Source organism: Cucumis melo, chromosome 2 (genome assembly GCF_025177605.1).
Source record: "Cucumis melo cultivar AY chromosome 2, USDA_Cmelo_AY_1.0, whole genome shotgun sequence".
NCBI lineage: Eukaryota > Viridiplantae > Streptophyta > Magnoliopsida > Cucurbitales > Cucurbitaceae > Cucumis > Cucumis melo.
In genome coordinates, this window is record NC_066858.1 from 3,956,044 (window position 1) to 3,975,385 (window position 19,342).

The 19,342-nt window shown below is 33.5% G+C and overlaps 2 protein-coding genes and 1 long non-coding RNA gene across 4 annotated transcripts; 2 read left to right on the top strand and 1 right to left on the bottom strand.

Annotated features, from left to right (window-relative positions):
• The first annotated feature begins 524 nt into the window (after window positions 1-524).
• On the top strand, window positions 525-2,324 carry LOC127148194 (uncharacterized). The gene is made up of 5 exons (XM_051081439.1): window positions 525-840; window positions 929-994; window positions 1,073-1,462; window positions 1,550-1,645; window positions 1,737-2,324. Exons 1-5 carry the CDS (start codon window positions 538-540, stop codon window positions 2,280-2,282), a joined length of 1,401 nt encoding a protein of 466 aa, XP_050937396.1. The 5' UTR covers window positions 525-537; the 3' UTR covers window positions 2,283-2,324.
• Window positions 2,325-2,861: 537 nt separating this feature from the next.
• Window positions 2,862-6,736, bottom strand: LOC127148195 (uncharacterized). Its single transcript, XM_051081440.1, has 9 exons — window positions 6,602-6,736; window positions 5,736-6,432; window positions 5,510-5,656; window positions 5,012-5,443; window positions 4,687-4,814; window positions 4,370-4,595; window positions 3,889-4,296; window positions 3,592-3,687; window positions 2,862-3,504 (listed from the first exon to the last, which is right to left on the bottom strand). The coding sequence occupies exons 2-9, from the start codon at window positions 6,429-6,431 to the stop codon at window positions 2,914-2,916; spliced, it is 2,724 nt and encodes a 907-aa protein (XP_050937397.1). The 5' UTR covers window position 6,432; window positions 6,602-6,736; the 3' UTR covers window positions 2,862-2,913.
• Window positions 6,737-15,115: 8,379 nt separating this feature from the next.
• LOC107991119 (uncharacterized) lies at window positions 15,116-17,142 on the top strand. Of its 2 annotated transcripts, none has more exons than XR_007819002.1 (3): window positions 15,116-15,195; window positions 15,793-16,061; window positions 16,510-17,142. It is a non-coding gene; the product is annotated as an uncharacterized LOC107991119 (long non-coding RNA). The 2 variants fall into 2 exon arrangements; XR_007819001.1 differs by lacking the exon at window positions 15,116-15,195 and adding an exon at window positions 15,228-15,470.
• Window positions 17,143-19,342: the final 2,200 nt, after the last annotated feature.

The following is a 19,342-nucleotide window of genomic DNA, read 5'->3' on the forward strand; positions in this document are numbered from 1 at the left end:
CGCATGCATTACAGGTATTTGACTTCTTACTTCTTACTTCAAAACTTTAAAAAGATCGTTTAGTTATTTGAAACGATCGTTTAGTTATTTGAAACGATCGTTTAGTTATTTTAAACGATCGTTTAGTTATTTAAACGATCGTTTAGTTCTTTTTAACGATCGTTTAGTTATGTTAAATGATCGTATAGTTGTTTTCAAACGATTGTATAACCACTTGTTTATATATCTATATATATCTTGTGGCACTTTCTAAACTTGTTTGTCAAATGTGGAATAGGTTTGGGCATATGAGTCTATACCAACCATCATTGGATGTGGTGTAGATAAAGTAAACGATCATGCCATACCACGAATGCTGAGGTGGGTGTGCCAACAATCACCAAAGTCCCAAACTATAAGCCAGGTGTTTGACTCGCCAATGGTAAGTAGCAAGCAATAGTAACTTACTTAAGGATCGCGTGATTTTGTGCTTATTTCTTTGTCCTAAATACATTTGCCTTTTTCTATTTGCAGTTTATAATTAAGGCGGTCATTGAGATGACACCTGAAGAGGAGCAATTGAAAATTGCTTCAGGTGAACTTTTTGAAAACTTCCGCTCATCTACCATTATTCAGTCGAAGAATGGTGGTTCAAAAAGAGTACGAGAAGTTGTTAACGATGAAGATGAGTTGAAAAAGAGTAAGAAACAGAAGTCCAAGATTAAGATGAAAAAGGCTATTCGAAATCTCCAAGATCGAGTAGCGGTTGTTGAAGGCCAACTTAATACTATAAAATCCGATATTGACGAATTGAAGGGCCTGATGTCAACCATATTGAAGCACATTGGACTTCAAAGAAAGGTTAGGAATGAAACTGTTAAGTGTATTCACGTTAGTTGTTTCATATTTGGTAACCATGTTCTCGCTAATTCATTTTGAGGTTCCATAGGGTGACGAAGGGGACCACAAGGTGTCCGAAGGCTTGGAGGATGAACACATTGAAGTTAAAAAGAAGGTTTGGTTCCATGTTCATGCTAATATTGATGTTTAATTTCTATCATTATATACACTAATGCATTATGAGCTTCCATAGGGTGACGAAGATGTGTTGGAGAAGAAGGTTGATATTGGTTTAGAGGAGCCAATAGATGTCGTTGACGATGAGGACGTCATAGAGATAGAACCATTTCTCACTCAACGACCACACGTTCGGCCCGCCCGTAGGAAGCGTGCAAGTGTTTACCTATCAACCCCATTCACAACTCTACCTAAACGGTCTCTGACATCAACCACCAGCACCTCTGAGTCTGAAGCAATTGTTTATGATCCTATGCACAAAATACTTGACGTCCATTTAGATAGACTTCGAGCTTGGATTACAGACAAGCGTACAGACGATGAGCTGCGTGAAACCTTTCATGGGAAAAAATCGAAGGCTTTTTTCAGAGACTTGTTTATGTGTCGCCGGTGGTTGTCGGATGAGGTATGGGATTATCTTATCATTTATGCAATTATAATTTTATCATTGTTATGGTTCTATACATTTACTGCTTACTTTTGTTTGTATTAGCATTTGGATGCACTTTTTCTTTTCATTCGCTTGAAGATTAAGGCAGCCGGGATACCTTCTTCTCAGAACTTCACAACTGCAGACACAATCTTTATGGTTTGTAATCGTCTCGTTACTTTATGTATGTATTTGCGTTTGATATTTGTCTTTCGGTCTGATATTTGCGTTTGTATGTTTTTCTTTGCAGCGCATTTTAGTTTCGAAGTGGCCCCTATACAAAGAATGTATCAAAGAGAATCGCCCGTTTGACTGGGACGAAGAGTATAGGTTGGTTGACTATGTTGTCGGGTCAAAAGTGGACTTCCAAGATCCTTGGGCAAGTGTTGATTACGTTTACTCTCCATTCAATGTCCATGGCAACCATTGGGTTCTATTATGCTTGGATTTGGTAAGTTGTCAAGTGAAGGTATGGGATTCGCTTCCGTCACTTACAACTGCCGAAGAGATGACAAACATATTACTGCCCATTCGACAGTTGGTGCCAAAGTTGTTAGATAGTACTGGCTTCTTTGATAGGAGAGGTAGATCATCGACATACAAGGAACCTTGGCCAGTTGTCATTGTTGACCCAATTCCACTTCAACGAAATAATTGTGATTGTGGCGTATTCGCAATTAAGTATTTTGAGTACATAGCTGCTGGTGTTGGTTTAGATACATTATGTCAAGAAAACATGTCATACTTTAGAAAACAATTAGCATTTCAAGTATGGACCAACACTCCTATGTATTGAAATATTAACATAAATCACAAGTATCAATTGGCTGTTCTATTATTGTGTATGTTGCATTTCAATTAGTAGTATCGATTATTCTCTATGTTGCAAAACTACTTGTAGCTAAACGATCGCTGAATTTTTTTATGATTTTAAGAATATCGTTTAGACTTTACCAAACGATCGTTTAGACTGTACCAAACGATCGTTTAGACTTTACCAAACGATGTTTAGACTTTACTAAACGATCGCTTAATATTTTGACGTTTATTAAGAAGATCGTTTAGACATCGTTTATTAAGAAGATCGTTTACACTTACCGAACGATCGTTTAGACTTTACCAAACGATCGTTTAGACTTTACTAAACGATCGCTTAATATTTTGACATTTATTAAGAAGATCGTTTAGACATCGTTTATTAAGAAGATCGTTTATACATATGTGCGCGATGAGTATTTCTCTACACGAATATTTTGTGATATGTATCTAAACGAATACAAATATTAACTCAAATATTCTTTCTCAATTTTGGTCGCGTTTAATTGAAAATATCACAAAGTATTTATTTTATAACAAAGTTTAAAATTATAATATGTTATTCTCTCTATAAAAATTACATAAAAAAATTATATAAACGAATACAAATATTAACAAAAGTATTTATTGGCCCAAAGTTCCAGCACATATTGTTGTCTAAACAGTTTCATGTTTGGCACAGTTAGACAACCAAGGTCACTAGCAGTTACAAGGCATTCAACAAATTTGGTACAGAAAATTCCACAATCCAATGAACGCCCTTTCTGTAATGTGGCCTTCGATCTGCGTATTGGCCAAGGGCCATATGTGAAACGATCTGAATGGAGGTTGACTCCAATTGCAATCGCGAGTGAGGCAATGCATCGTGCAGGCATTTGAAGAGCTTCATCAACAAGTTTCTGCTCAACATAATTTGGCATTGAGTCGAACACGTAGATCCTGCATTTTCTCATATCAGCTGCAATAGCCAACCAGTGTTCTTTTATGTTGATGCAGGTAATCACGTAGTTGACATCTCCCCACCCTGGTATGTCGTTGTAATCACCAACAGCAGTGTTGAAATAGTATTCGACATCTTTTTCTGTCCATATAGTTAGGTGTGCTGTTGGGTCTGTCCATTCAGCTTTCTTATTATCTGGTGTCACCAGATGAGTATCAAAAATGTGGTTCCAAACAATGCAGTCTGGTTTATTGATTCCAGTCTTCAAGAACAAGTCAAAATTTAATCAGAATATAATGATGCAGTTTAACTTGTATACAAAAAAAAAAATTAAAGAATAACAACTTACCAGAAAAGAGGAATGTAATATTCTAAAAGAACGCTTGCAATGGTGCTTGAGATGCAACATTTTATTCTGCAAGTGGGCGAATAGCAGATCCAATGTCTACAAAGAAAAAATAAACGATCGTTTAATGAATGAAAGGAGAGGATAAGCGATCGCATAAGAAATGTACATGTGATCGTTTACGTAGTAAGCGATCGTGTAATATTAACTTAACGATCGTTTAGTTAATAGAAGCGATCGTTTAGTTAATAGAAGCGATCGTATATCAAATATAAGCGATCGTTTGGGAAGAGTACTTACGTCTCCATGTACCCATGTGTTTTCTTCAAGCTGTCTGAAAAAGTCTTTCTTTCTGGTTGTGGAGACTACTTTCCTTTCTTCATGGGTTGTTTTTCTTGATTTTTTCCATTGCAAGTATTCCTTCCATAATTTTGGATCCACTTTCCACATCGGATTATATGGATCTACTTCTCTGATTTCCACATCTGGGACAGGTGTTGTAGATACTGATATGATCTGAGCAGATGTTGTGGGTGGATTACCTTGTTCATCTTCATGTTGCACCTCTTTATTTGCTATTTTACATAGCTTTCTTCTCTTTATTGGTTTTTCTTCCACATCTTTATCAGGCACAGTTACTGGTTCTTTTTCAACCAAAGTAACTGCTTCATCATTTTTTTTCATCTCAACCTGTTTTTTTGTTGTTTCCTGCAATGTAATCGTATTAAACAAGTAACAAACTATTCATTCAAACGACTACAAATTTGTTGTGTATACATACCAGTTGAGATTCTTCATTTACAATTTGTACAGTTTGATCCATTGGAGCCAATTCACAAAGTGCAAGAGGTTGGCTCACATATGGAACGGTAGTAATCATCTGTGGCAGGTCTGATTCTTTCTGAATTTGATGACTTAGACTATCCGATATATCTCTTATAGTCATTAGCAAGTCTGCATCCCTACCGTCTATGCTTATATCACTACCACGTTCCTCTTGATGTTCCCTAAACAAAATGAGAAGAAACATGAGAATAAGAAAAAAAAATACAATTGTTAGGTATTTATAAACTAGTAAACAATGAATGAAATGTTAACCTTTGGGTTTCCTCTTGATGTTCAGTATGTTGTTCTTCAGTAGGTTGTTGTTGAGTATGTTGTTCTTGAACAACATACTCATTGTCATTCTGATCAGTATGATCATTCCCTTGATTTTCAGTTTGATTCTAACAAACAAATAAAAACGAACATAAAATTAAAAAAATAATGTATTGTTAAACCATCGTGTATATAAAAGTAAACGATCGCGTAACTTTGATAAACGATCGTCTATCGAAGTTAAACGATCGAGTAACTTTGATAAACGATCGTCTATCAAAGTTATACGATCGTTTATCTAATGTATGATGAAAACAAATTTTACCTGGACCAATCTCTCCAGCATCTGCTTCATTTCATACAGCTCCAATGACTGCTTTGTGATTGTGTCATCCATCCTACAGACTATAGAAGTCAGTGTGGATAAATCCTTACGAACTTCTTTTATTTCCTTCTTCAGTTTCTTGTAGGATTTTGAATGACTTCGTTCTTCTTTGTCATTGGACTTCTTTGATCTGAAATGTTTCTTCTTGGTGATTGGATGCATTTCAGACTCCTCAGCCACTGTTTGACTTTGTTCCCTTTGGGGTGAGAGTTGTTCTCTTTGTGGAGATGAGTCTGATTGCTCCAATGATTTGTTGTTCATTGCTCCAATGGATTCATCCTCCTCCATTTGCATGTTATCATCCCCTCGAATTCGACTCTCCATGAAAGCCTTCTCTTGGGTTGACATCTTGAGTTTAGGTTGAACAACAGTCTGCAATGTAATTGTATTATTGGATTGTGTAATTATATTAAACGATGACTGACAGGTTTTACTTACATTTTTGTTGTCGAATATGTTATTCTGCAGCATTTTGTAAGATGGAGCTTGTGTACAATTCCATCTCAATATCCTTGGGATTAATCCCTTACTGTTTCTTGTGGCCAGGTGCTCATTTGCGGTTGAGAGTACTTCATAAGCCCACACCTACAACATTTAAACAAATATGTTAAACTTTGATGTTCAATTGGAATTTACTTAAAGTGTATGAAGAAATAAAAATCACCTGAAAAGCAAGGACGTAGCCTTTGATGTTATAGTATGACACTGCTTTGGAACTTCGTGTCTTCTTCAGCTCGTATGCTTCTTTTTTGCCTTGGAGACTTGTCTTTAAACTGTTGAGCAGACGAGTGTAGAAGAAAGTTGACCAATCGAAGCTTTTAAATGCTTCTTCATCATCAACTCTTCCCAAAATGTCCATGTCAAACTGTGTTTTCTTATCCTTCCCGACCATCACAGTTTCTATAAAGACGGCCAAGGCGACCTTCACAGCATCGTCATCATTTGTAAACTCAAAATTCTTGAAAATTTCCTCAATTTCCAAGCATGTTATTACTTTCTTATTTTCTGATCCGAATAGAAGACTCTGCAGTCGCTTGCTATCGCAATCTTTCTCCAATGGATTGTTTGTTGGCCACAATCCAGTTATGATGTTGAATTCCTTTTGGGTAAAACGGACGTTCTTCCCTAAAACCGAGAAACAGATTCCATCTGCGTTACCGTCTTCAGGTATCTGCCTCAGCAAGAAATGATGGATCAACTGGCCGTTGAATACCATGTTCACATTCAGCAATGGACCAAAAATTGTTTTTTCGAACATTTGCAGCTGGTCCTTGGTCAGTTTATCCTTAATAAGACTGCCGATCTTGTGCACTTGGCATGACACAGTGGCAGGGAAATACTTTTCGCTAGGTACAGCCATCCTGAAATGAATATAATATATTGAAGACAGAAGTCGAACCCGAAACCCTAAACGCTTCACAATAATAATATAAGAACACAATGATAGTTTTTGAAGACAGAAGTTGAAACGTTTGAAATATAAACAAAGGAAAAGTGTAACGTTATAGTAGGAAAAGTTCGGGAAAATACCTTTTAACGTTGACGAAAACTATGGACTGAGACAAAAATGGTCTGAGAGAACAATGGACTGAGAGAAAACGAAGGTGTGATCAGTGCGGTTGTGTATTGCGTAGTGACGAAAAACGAAAAGTGAGAAGGCGGAACGTATATATATATCGGTCGTTTTTACCAAAGGGGCAATATTGTAAATTCGCATACTTTTTTTGAAATGTTGAATCGCGGTTGTAAACAATTCGCGGGTGTCTTTCGTTGTTTCAAAAGATCGTTTAGTTTATGTAAACGATCGTTTAGTTTTTTATAGTCGATCGTTTAGTTAATTTCAAACGATCGATTGGTTGTTTTAAACGATCGTTTAGTTTTGTTCGACCAATCGTTTAGTTTTGTTTAACTGATCGTTTAGTTAATTTCAAGGTATCGATTGGTTGTTTTAAACGATCGTTTAGTTTTGTTTGACCAATCGTTTAGTTTTGTTTCACTGATCGTTTAGTTGTTTTCCAACGATCGATTGGTTGTTTTAAACGATCGTTTAGTTTTGTTCGACCAATCGATCGTTTAGTTTTGTTTAACCTATCGTTTAGTTGTTTTCAAACGATCGTTTGGTTGTTCTTAACCGATCGTTTAGTTATTTTTAAACGATCGTTTACATATTTTTAAACGAACATTTAGTTATTTTTAAACGATCATAAAACCAGTGTTTGTGTTCTTAAATGAATAAGTCAATCGTTATTTTCGTCTTCTTCATCCATTTGGAAGCACAGAAAGTAAGAATGTTGGGACAAATCATTAAGAAAACACATCATTAACAAACATTAATTAATTAGTGTAATACTTAGTACATTGGTAGGGAAATTTCTAATCTTGTATGCTCGACTTGTCGGTATATGAAATTGGATTGGTACACGTTAATCTGTTGTGACCTATTTGTTTACACCGACCACACTTATGCAATTTCGGAGCTTCACCAACACTTGGAATCCTCTTTTTCTTCGGTCGACCAACTCTTTTGACTACTTTTGGAGGTAAAACAGTCATATGTACGTAGTCTTCGCTTGTCTTCCAATCTGACTGATTCCCAACTGGGTAGACGGCCTCCGCATATGCAGCCAACAAACATTCATTAGTGTAATAATTAGCACATAAACTATAAACATTTATATTACGAACCCGTGCTGCAGCAATGGCATGTGAGCATGGTAGTTGCTCAGCTTGAAACTCCTTGCAAGTGCATTCTTTAGTCTGAAGGTTTACGACCTCCTCCTTATCTAAATCTTTGACATGAAATTGGTAACAGTCAATTGGGTTGACCTTCATTGTCAAAGCTCCTTCTTGTTTCTTTTGAATAACTAACTCTGCCCATTTGGTCAATGTAGACGTCACTTTAATGCCTTCTTCTCGACGCTCCCAAAACCAACGTTGTAGCAAAGCTCGAACATTTTCAAGGAATGAAGCAATAGGCAAATCTCTAGGTTCTTTCAGTATAGAATTCATGGACTCCGCTATATTTGTTGTCATCATGTTATACCGTCTTCCTGGGCAGTGAACACGAGACCATCGTGCTATTCCAACATCATTTAAATATTTCCCTGAACCATTAGGAAATGAAAGAAGATGTCTCCACGCTTCAACAAACGTTGATTCACGATATGTTCTCGATGCATTATAAAACAAAGTAGCAACCGTGTCATTCTTATATTTATCATGCAAATTTTGACTCAAATGTTGGACACAAAGGCCGTGGAATGCAGATGGGAAAACTGATGAAATACCCTTGGCGAAGCATGTTTTCCGATCTGTCACAAAGCCTAGATTAGGCACCTCCCCTATTGCACCTTTCAATTTTTCTAAGAACCACTGTATTGAGTCATCTGTTTCTCTATCAACTACTCCAAAGGCTAGAGGATAGATCTGATTGTTACCATCTAAACAAACGGCCACTATCAACTGACCCCGATATTTGTTCTTAAGAAATGTTCCGTCCATGACTATGACCGGTCTAATGCAATTTAAGAATCCTCTAACACATGCACCAACAGCCATAAAAAGATATTTAAAGAAACGATCATCTTCGAGTTCCATGTGAAATATTGTACCTGAATTTGTAAATTTGAGTGCTTCACCATATCTACGCAAAAGATTATATGACTCTTCAGGAGACCCTCGCACTCGTTCATATGCATTTTCTCTGGCACGCCATGCTTTCTCATAACTCATATTTATGCCATAGTCTTGCCTCATGTCTTCTATGATATCACGTGGTTTGTATATGCGACCGGGCCCCTTGAATTTGGACTTTATTAATTCTCCAACAACCCAAGATTTTGCTTGCCTATGGTCACGATTCAAAAACTCAAGAGAACATGAATGAACTTTCACATACTTTTTAATCTTGAATATATTTGAATCCTTCAGTCTAACCGCTCGCAATCTCCAACCACACTTGTTGTCGATGCATCTAACGAAAAGAACCTCTTTTGTAGACTTTTTTACTACAAACTGAAAATTTTTTTTCATTGCCAACACACTTAATCTCATTGACAAATCTCTCTTGCAAAAAAATATTTGTCCTACATCCAACTCTTCACTTGTAGAGCTTTCTTCCGACCAGCCACTTCCTTTTGTCTTCAACTTCCGACTAGAGGACCTGTAGTCAACTTTACCTTTTCCTTTGCAATCTTTTGTAGGAGCATCTCTTTGTTCTGGGATGTCAAACAATTCATTGTACATCTCAACTGACTCCAATGTAAAAGTATCATCTATTGAATGATATGACTCATATGATTCCCATATAGCCGAATTGGTCCCTATCATGTTATGACACAAGCCACCCTCGACTTCACCAATATCAACTTCATTCTCATCTAATCTATCCATTCCAATTGGAGGAGGATGAGGGTTTAAATTTTGAACTTGGTTGCTCCCAGATACTGAATTGTAATCTTTGTTTAACACTTTCATGCTTCGATTGCTTGTAGGCTCAAACGATAGGTATAGGGGGACCTCCAATGGATTTTCACTAAGAATATAAAACTTCAAATCACGGTCATTGCTTAACTCAAATGGAGGAGCTTCCTTTTCCCCTTTGATCTCATATATACATCTTATCTTTATGTCAAACTTTGTAGGGTCAACTTCTGCAAGGTCATATAGTTCAGACTGTAAATCTTTGTGTGTTATTTCTTTAGGGACAACAATGCCTTTTAACACTCCTCCTTCATATTTTCTTCGTCCCTCATCCCATTCACCACCGTGACGCACTAAAATCCGAACATGTGCCATCCTTAAACTACCTTAAGTACTTTTGTATCTTAAAAAATTGATTTGAACTTAAGAACCTACAAAATGCGTGCAAGATGTAAAGAAATGAATTAGGAGGTGTACCAATTTGATTTTGAAATAAATAGTGGAAGTTTGGAACGTGCGAGATGTGTGCGAGATGTGTGCGAGATACGTGCGAGATGTGTGCGAGATACGTGCGAGATAAAGCATGAGGGCCTAAGAGAGTTACTAAACATGCAAAGAATAGCTCTAAATGGATTAGGAGGTGTACCAAGTTGATTTTGAAATAAATAGTGAAAGTTCGGAACGTGCGAGATGTGTGCGAGATACGTGCGAGATACGTGCGAGATAAAGCATGAGGGCCTAAGAGAGTTACTAAACATGCAAAGAATAGCTCTAAATGGATTAGGAGGTGTACCAAGTTGATTTTGAAATAAATAGTGAAAGTTCGGAACGTGCGAGATGTGTGCGAGATACGTGCGAGATAAAGCATGATAAAGCATGAGGGCCTAAGAGAGTTACTAAACATGCAAAGAATAGCTCTAAATGGATTAGGAGGTGTACCAAGTTGATTTTGAAATAAATAGTGAAAGTTTGGAACGTGCGAGATACGTGCGAGATAAGTGCGAGATAAAAAAAAATGCGAGATAAAAAAAAAAACCTTAATTCCTTCTATTCCTATTGCTTACTCCTCCTCTATTTGATCCAACTAAATCCTCATCCTCTAGTTCAATTCATTTTTCACTAGCCATTGAACATTGAACTTTCTAAGAACCTAAAACCAAAATTTGACTAAACTAATTTACGGCAAATAAGTCCAATTCCAAAAACCAGACAATTACGGATGAAAATAGCACCAAATACCCTAACAAACATTTACTTACAGCAGATAAATTGAAAATCGGTTATACATGAAACTCACCTAAATAAGACGCTCGAAGTTGATTGAATGGTCCGAATAGGAGCGACGAAATGCACTGGACAACGACCGACGAAGGGCAAGCGACGAAGGGCAAGCGACGAAGGGCAAACGACGATGGGCAAGCGACGATGGGCAAGTGACGATGAACAACTGACGATGGCCGGAGTAGGTTCAGGTGTTCTACACGAAAGAAAAGAGAAGGGAAACGGAACTATACGCGAAAGAGAACGAATCGATGGTGGAGAGAAGGGAAAGCAACGTGGAAGAGGGAAAGGAAAGGAAGGGCATTTTTGAAAACTTGTCCCAAAATTCATTTAAATCTCTTTTTTTAACCTATTTTTGGCAATTTCCCAGAGAAAATGGATCGAAAATCACCGATAACCTTTGTAAGGTGCAAAATCGATTATACTACTAAAACTTGGTTCACTCTAATAATTGGGTTGGTTATGTTTGTGAGAATGAAAAAACTAAATTTGCCTTTAGGAAACTAAAAAGTATTACGAAAATATCATCTATAAAGATTTGTCGATATACAACAAAAAAAAAAATATATATGCATATTTTAAGCTTTTATGGTATTAAAATTTTAAATTTATCTATTTTTGGTCTCTAAATTTAGACGATTTATGTAGAAAATGCACTCAAAGTCTCACATCCATTAAATAAAAAGATGATTATGGATTTGCAAGGGAAAACAACTATTTCTAGTGGTTATGAACCTTTTAGGTGAAACACAAAAGCAAGTCCCGAGGGACTCCATATCATTGTAGTGATATTTTTTTAACTTTCAAACTATCTATGAAAAGAATTGTTTTGTTTCTTTTTCTTAATTGGTTTAGGTTATTTTAGAAACATTTTTAAATATAGTAAAATAAACTCAAATGTTATAACATATAATAACATTTTGGATTCTATCAATGATAGACACCGATAGACTTTTATTATTGTCTATCAATATTACTAATAGAAGCATAACAGTGTATACCAATGTCTATCGTTGGTAGAATTTGAAATCTTGTTATACTTTCTAAATATTTTGTCAAATTTGTCATTTTTCACGATTTTTCCCTTTTTTTTTTTTAATTATACTTGTTTTAGGTTTTTCATTTAACTTTAACAAAATATCTATCCAATATTTCAAACTTTAAAAATTAAATAGCCCATTGGGTAATTATTTTATTTTTTTTATTTTCAGTTTTTTAAGTTAAAAGTATTTAAACATTTTTCACTTCTAATTTTTGTTATTTTATTATCTACTTTTTATCGATATTTTAAGAAATCAAGTTAACTTTTGAAAACTAAATAAAATGTAATCACAGAAAAGTAGTTTCTCTATTTTTTAAATTTGACAAATAATTTAACTATTATACATAAGAAATATGCAAATTATTGTAAATAGTTGAAAGTAAATATTCTTAATTTAAAAATAAAAAATAAAACAATCATCGACTTAGGTCTAACGTTTTAAACATATTTCATAGATACCACCGTTTTTACTTAAGAAATAAGAACAATATTTTGATGCATTTCAAACATTATTACCTATCTTTGTACATTCCACCGAATTATCCAATCATAACTTGTTATATATAACAATTTTTTTACTTTTTCCCCCTTTTAGAATATTTTAATATTTTTTTATGTGAATGGTAAGAAAAAATGCACAAATTAGATAAGTGATATTGGAAATGCACCTAAGCATACTTACTCTTTACTAAATATTCCCCCAACTTCAATCAACCCATAACAACTTCAATACATGACCCATCCTACAAGAAGATATAAAGAAGAGCAGTTATTTCAAATACAACAAAAAAAAAAATTAAAATATTTATAAATTATAGTAAAATTTTAGACTATATCAATGATAAATACTCATAATAATTAATAGAAGTCGATCGGTAGTTATCAATATCTATCATCGATAGAATAATCTAAAATTTTGCTATATTTTATAAATATTTTTATCAATTTAGTTATTTAAAATAATTTTTCTTTAAATATACATATTTAAATTTGGAATAAACCCCGATCTCACAAATGTTTCCACTCTAAATTTTTTAATTACATGCAATTGAATGTTAAAGTTCAATAATTGTTACAAACTTTACCCTAATTTATTCAATCTATAGCAAATTTATAAAACACGAAACATGTCTCTCTCTCAAAAAAAAAATCATATAACACAAACAAATAAAAATCATCCACCCATAATTCATTGAATTATTAAAAACAAACAAACAAACATTACACCAAACTAAGCCTGCATAGGATCCACGAAACTCATCAAATTCAACCGAATCAATAAAAAAAACAAAAGAAAAATAATACTTTAGATCCCATTCGATAATTATTTACTTTCAGGACTGAAAATTTTGGAGTCGGTAACAATTTAAGAATATGATAGTCATACATTTTTTCATTTTGCAGATATGACAATGTTTAGTGTATCAAAAGTATAAGTGTTTCATGTGTATCAAATGCGTATTAGGTTGGTCATTTATCTCTATAATTTTTTTTTTTACATTTTTAAAAAAGTAATATGTCATAATCATTTTTTTTAGTTTTTGAAAGTTAAGTTTACAAACATCTAGTCACCTCTATATTTTCTTACTTTTTTAGTTACTTTTTATCTAGAGTTTTAAAAATCAAGCAAACTTTTGAAGAAAAAAAAGTGGAAGACTTTCTTGTTTTCTAAAATTTAGCTAATGATTCAACTATCTTACCCAAAAAATATACAAATGATCGTAAGAAATAATAGGAATCATGTTTATTTTTCAAAACAAAAAACAAAAAAAAAAATAGTTGTGCTAATCAAACGGGGTTTAATTCAAAATCTTACACATATGCATGTAGATCGACTTCTTTGATCATCGAATTAATAAAATGAACAATTAAATTTGATATATGGATAAATTTCAAACAAAATGTTGATAAATCTCTAAATTGACTCGCTAAGGAAAGTTTAAGAATTTAATCAATAAAATCCAAAAACAAAATATAATGGAGGGCGTAAATCGACACATCCGTTAAAGATTTAAGGTTTACTTCCAAAATTTAGAAATATAAATTACTAATTTTACAATATTATATTGTTAGACAAGTTGATAGGTAGTGTATATACTATGCTTATACTTCCATCGTTTATTATTTGGTGGAAAAGGCACCATGGAATTGTGTAGATATCCAATAGAGTGGAAATCTTTTGTTGGAAACCCTTTTTCATAATTACCTAAACAATTGATGGATTCAAAGGAAAAGAGGCCATGGTGGTGGAGGGGTAATAATTCCATCAATTAATTCCATTGTTTTAGTGCATTTCCTTTTGTTTTATTTTGATAATTAACGGAATAATTCATTATTATGCTCATTACTTTTTTTCCTAATACAATAATTAAATTTGGTCTTGAATTAATGATAAAGTTTTGAATTGTTATCTATGTATGATGATTTTGTAATTATTGTATTTTTGGATCTTGTTATGATACAACCATGGTTGATAGTTGACAATTAAATGGAAGCTATTAGATTAGATTACGATATTGATGATCATTGTTGAAAGCAATGTTTGTTCACAAAGTGACATTCGAAAGACAATTTTGGAATATAATGATGGTAGTTTATATATAGCCAACATAAATTTAAATGATGGATGGAAAAAATGTTTCGCAATCGATTTTAACTTATCGTTCCTATACTAAGAAAACTCAGCCACCGTTATCTTTTTGTTAAAATCTCAATTCAAATTATGAGAAAAAAAAAAGTTCATAGAAATTAAGATCAAATCATGGAGACTATTTTTAAAGTTTAATTAAACTATAACATGAAATTTCTCAAATTGAAAGAAACGTATTTGACCTGATTAAACCCTAACAAAACAGATAATATGATACAAAATCTTACTATCATGTAAAGTTTTTGCTCTCGATTCTCGAAACTATCTGATCTTGATGCTAAGCTCTCACTCTTGATGTTAATTTATTGCTCAAAATGTTAGTCTCTCGCTTTATCTTCTTTGCTAATAATCACTCTTAATGTCAATCTTTTGCTCTCTCTTTGACTACATACATAATGGTAATTCTCTGCTCTCTGACCAAACAAACAACAATTACTTGTTTTATTTTAGAAAAATGGTTTTTATTTGGAAATTGCCAAAAAAAAAAAAAAAGAGGCTAATTTTAGAGGGTTGACGACTTTTAAGATTGAATTTGAAAAAAGTTGAAATTTAAGACAAATTGATAGTATAAGTCAATTATTCTCTTAATGAAATTTTCCTTCTCTATAACCTAAAACACAACGTAAAAAAAAAAAAAAAAAAAAAAAAAAAAAAAACTATTCGATATATGATTCTTGCTCTCCCACCTGCGAACCCTTCTCCTTCAATACATCTGCAACATCAGTAACAGTGAGGCAATTTTCCATTTTACGCATTTTAATTAATTTATCCTTTGTTCTTGTCATTTTCTCCATCTTCGGTGATCTCCATTTCAAACTCATTTTCCCTTTCCATCTTTTTCAAGGTCTTTCTCACTCCTCATCTTTAGTGACCTCCATTTCAAACTTCTATATATAAAAACCCACGATTTTCACCTGCCCTTTTTCCCACCTCCTCATTTCCTTTCAAGACCATTTTCATCTGTTTATTATGAAGTTTGAAAGTTATGTTGATTGGTTGTGCTGGTACTGTTCCATTATAGAATAAATTGTTGTGGATACCATGTGTTTATTAAAAGTCCTGAAAGAAGCAGTTGTTAGGCATTTATAGAATTTTCATTTTTGACTTCAGTAGTTTAGGCTTGGTCATCACTGAAGTTTTCGCGGGCTATCCATGTGGTTATGGATTTGTCCTATTCTCTTTATTTGTGTGGGATTTTATATCTTTTGCTTATCAATGAATGCTAGTTCTGTGTTAAATGTGATGGTTTACTAAATTTATTGTTTGTTGATTATAACAATTTGTCTATTTTCTATATTCTGATTGGTCATGCTTTTTCCTTTTCAGATGAGAAAAATATGTTTGGGATGAAATTCAAGCTTTCTTGTGCTACTTGTACTAAAAACTAGCAATATTTACGTGAACTGGCAACACCATGATATATTGGAATGAGAAATATTGTGTTTGATCATATTTACTACTCTGGAACAACATGATATGGGAAATGAGAGATTGACTTTTATTTGATGCTACACACAACACATGTTACATTATTACACTAATCCAAGTATTGACATTAAGAGGGTCAACTCAAGGCTTGCTTTTATCATTTTTAGGTACTTATGTTTTATCTCGCTTACATTTCACACATTCCAAACTTTCACTATGGGTTTCGAAGTCAAATTTATGCCCCACTTAAGTCCTTTGGAGTGCTTTTATGCATGTGTATGAAGCCTTTTAGATACTTATGTATCATCTCGCACATTCCAAACATTCACTATGCCTTCCAAATCAAATTTCTACCCCTCTTTAAGTCCTTTGGAGTGCTTTTATGCATGTTTACGAAGCCTTTTAGGTACTTATGTATCATCTCGCACACATCTCGCACATTCCAAACTTTCACTATGTCTTCCAAAATAAAATTTCTACCTCTCTTATTTATTCCTTTTTTTATTTCAGGTTTGTACTTGTAACACTACTTTTGTATGTTCTTGCACTTGAAGGTTGTCTTCTTGTCTTTTGGTCTAACATAAATATATACACATATATATTTTTTCTTTGCAGTGACATTTAGTTGCGAAGTGGTTCGAACAAAAAGAATGTATTAAAGAGAATTGCTTGTTTGACTAGAAGGAAGAGTATCGGTTGGTTGATTATGTCTTTGGGTCGAAAGAGGACTTTCAAGATCCTTAGGCAAGTGTTAATTACGTTTACTCACCATTAAATGTCCATGACAATCATTGGGTTCTATTATGCTTGGATTTGGTAAATTGTCAAGTCAAGGTATGGGATTTGCTTATATTGCTTACAAATACCGAAGAGGTGAGAAGCATATTGCTGCCGATTTGAGAGTTGGTGCCAAATTTGTTAGATAATATTGGATTCTTCGTTAGAAGAGGTGGATCTTCGACACACAAGGAACCTTGTCCACTTGTCATTGTTGACTTCATTCCAGTCCAACGAAACAACTGACGTATTTACCATTAAGAATTTTAGTTATGTAGCTTCTGGTTTTGATTTACTTTCTTTATGTCAAGAAAACATGTCCTACTTTAGAAAACAATTAGCGTTCTAATTATGGATCAACATTCCTATGTATTGAATTTTGTTGTGAAATCTGTAAGAATTGTATGTCATGTATATTGTGAAATTTGTACATAAATCGATTGAATCTGTAATGAATATCATTGTAATTTTTAGGCTTATGAGTCTTGTGAACATATTTACTATTATATATTATTTATGAATTTATGTATTTGGAATATAGGTTTCAGAATTGTGAACAAGTCTATGCCCAACTTTCAATTTTCTATAGAATATAGGTTCCAATTTATGTTTTTATGGACCACAAGTTCCATTTATGTACAAATTCTGCATTAATTTGGGGTTGTAATTTTGAAATTTGGTATTTTTTTAATAGTATATCGACAATTAAAACTAACTCTTACCACAAACTCATCCATTTTAGCTTATGTTTTTAAATGCGGGGACATCTCGAGGCAACCTTAGTTCAAGATCATCTACATAATGCTTATGTTCTTTAGCTCGGATCCATCTTGAGGCAACTTTGGTCTGGGATCATTGACATATTGCTTTTGTGTTTTCAGCTCGGTGCATCTCGGGGCCATGATGGCCTGAGAACAGTTAACCTAAATGCTTATACTTTCAACTCGTGGACTCTCATGGCAAATTGGCTCGATAAGAGTTAACCTCAATTTAAAATTTTTAACAAAAAGCAATGTATTATCTCGATCACACTCATTCGAGAGAGAATGAGAAATTTTCTTCGAGTTTTTTTAAATTTGGGAAGAGTCTCGGGTTGATCTCAATCGAGATTGCCTCGAGATTACACTTTTGTCTTCAACCTTGCACAGGATTCTGCAGGACTGTCCCGAGATTGCTTTTTTGTCTCCTCTTGGTCAAGCAAGATCAAGTTTTGCCCTAGGATCAACCTTTTGTCTCAAATCTCGACCGAGATCTCACAAAACTTTCTTGGGATTCCCTTTCCAAGGCACTTACTTTGTTTACCATGACATTCAAACTATGTCACTTGGCTAACAACCATATTTTCCTCAACTTTTCTTCCATCATCCTATCACAACTTCAACCTCAACTTCTCCATCCTTTCTTAGTTTTCCTTCTTTCCATGACATACTTAAAATGACACTACTTGAGTTTTTAATTTCCCATCTTAACTTCACTCAAAATCTAACATTCCAAGCTCGTTAAGACTCAAGCTTGTTTAGGGTTCGAATTTTACAGAATTTAAGAAAACATTTTTTTTTTCATATCATTTATAAACCAATGGTTCATTTCAAATAGGTCATCCCAAATAATTATATTATAAACACATAAAATATATTTTACAATTTTTATTCAATTCTTCATTCACACTTGTCTTTAGTGACTACAAACTACGAAAAGAAAAACAAGATGTTGCATATGTGTTAAAGGAGAAGGGGACCCGAACGTGTTGAAGGAGAAGGTCATGGAATGGTTTTTTTTTTTAGGTTAAGGATAAAGAAAATTCTATTAAAGGTATAATTGACTTTTCACTGTCAATTTGTTTTAAATCTCAACTTTTTTTTTTCAAACTCAATCCTAAAAGTTGTTAACTTCTCCAAAATTGCCTTTTTCTTTTTTTTTTTTTTGCAATTTCCCCTATTTTTTGTATCTTAACCCTCAAATTGTTTCCAACGTGAACGAACTGTAAAACAAAAATGAAAATGAATGCAATGTTAGCTATCAAGAGAGGAAATCAAGAGCAAGGAATTCAACTGGCAAAAACAATGTCGAACATGGTTTACACTTTGATAATAGAAAGATTTAGAAAAAAAGACCTAATTTGACTATGAAGTTTCGTAATTATCCTAAAATAAGATTTGTTTACTTAATTAGGAATTCACATATTTGTAAGACAATTTGAACCTTATGATTAAAATTAATTATATAGGTAATTCGAAATTAAGAAGTATATTTTTCCTTATTTACATTATATTTATCATAATTGTGTAAATTATAACTTCCTTAATTCTGATCTTAATTAATGTAAAATCTTAATTATTAAAGAAAAAACGTTACCTTATATAATTTATTTTAAATTATCATCAAATAATATATCTTTGAATATGGAAATAATTTTCAAAATTCTCTTTCTTAATTATTCATTAGCCGCATAATTCTTACATCCTCATCTCCATCGTCAACAGTCATTCTCCACCAATTCCGGTACATCCTCTGTCGGAAAGTTATTGAATTTCTTCACCAATTTCATCCAGTTTCATTCTTCATCTCCTTATATTTCGTCCATCACCAATTCTGATTTCGTTATTCATAGAATCTCAATTTATTTCGTCATTTCGTTCTCGTCATGCATCTGGTTAATTGTCTTTCCTTA

Excerpts from the sequence above, each read along its gene's own strand:
- LOC127148194 (XM_051081439.1), top strand. The coding sequence starts at position 538 with ATGACACCTGAAGAGGAGCAATTGAAAATTGCTTCAGGTGAACTTTTT. Across the intron at positions 841-928 it reads ACATTGGACTTCAAAGAAAG|GGTGACGAAGGGGACCACAA; the intron begins GTTAGGAATGAA and ends GAGGTTCCATAG. Across the intron at positions 1,463-1,549 it reads GCCGGTGGTTGTCGGATGAG|CATTTGGATGCACTTTTTCT; the intron begins GTATGGGATTAT and ends TGTTTGTATTAG.
- LOC127148195 (XM_051081440.1), bottom strand. The coding sequence starts at position 6,431 with ATGGCTGTACCTAGCGAAAAGTATTTCCCTGCCACTGTGTCATGCCAA. Across the intron at positions 4,297-4,369 it reads TAAATGAAGAATCTCAACTG|GAAACAACAAAAAAACAGGT; the intron begins GTATGTATACAC and ends ATTACATTGCAG. Across the intron at positions 3,688-3,888 it reads ACACATGGGTACATGGAGAC|ACATTGGATCTGCTATTCGC; the intron begins GTAAGTACTCTT and ends TTTTCTTTGTAG.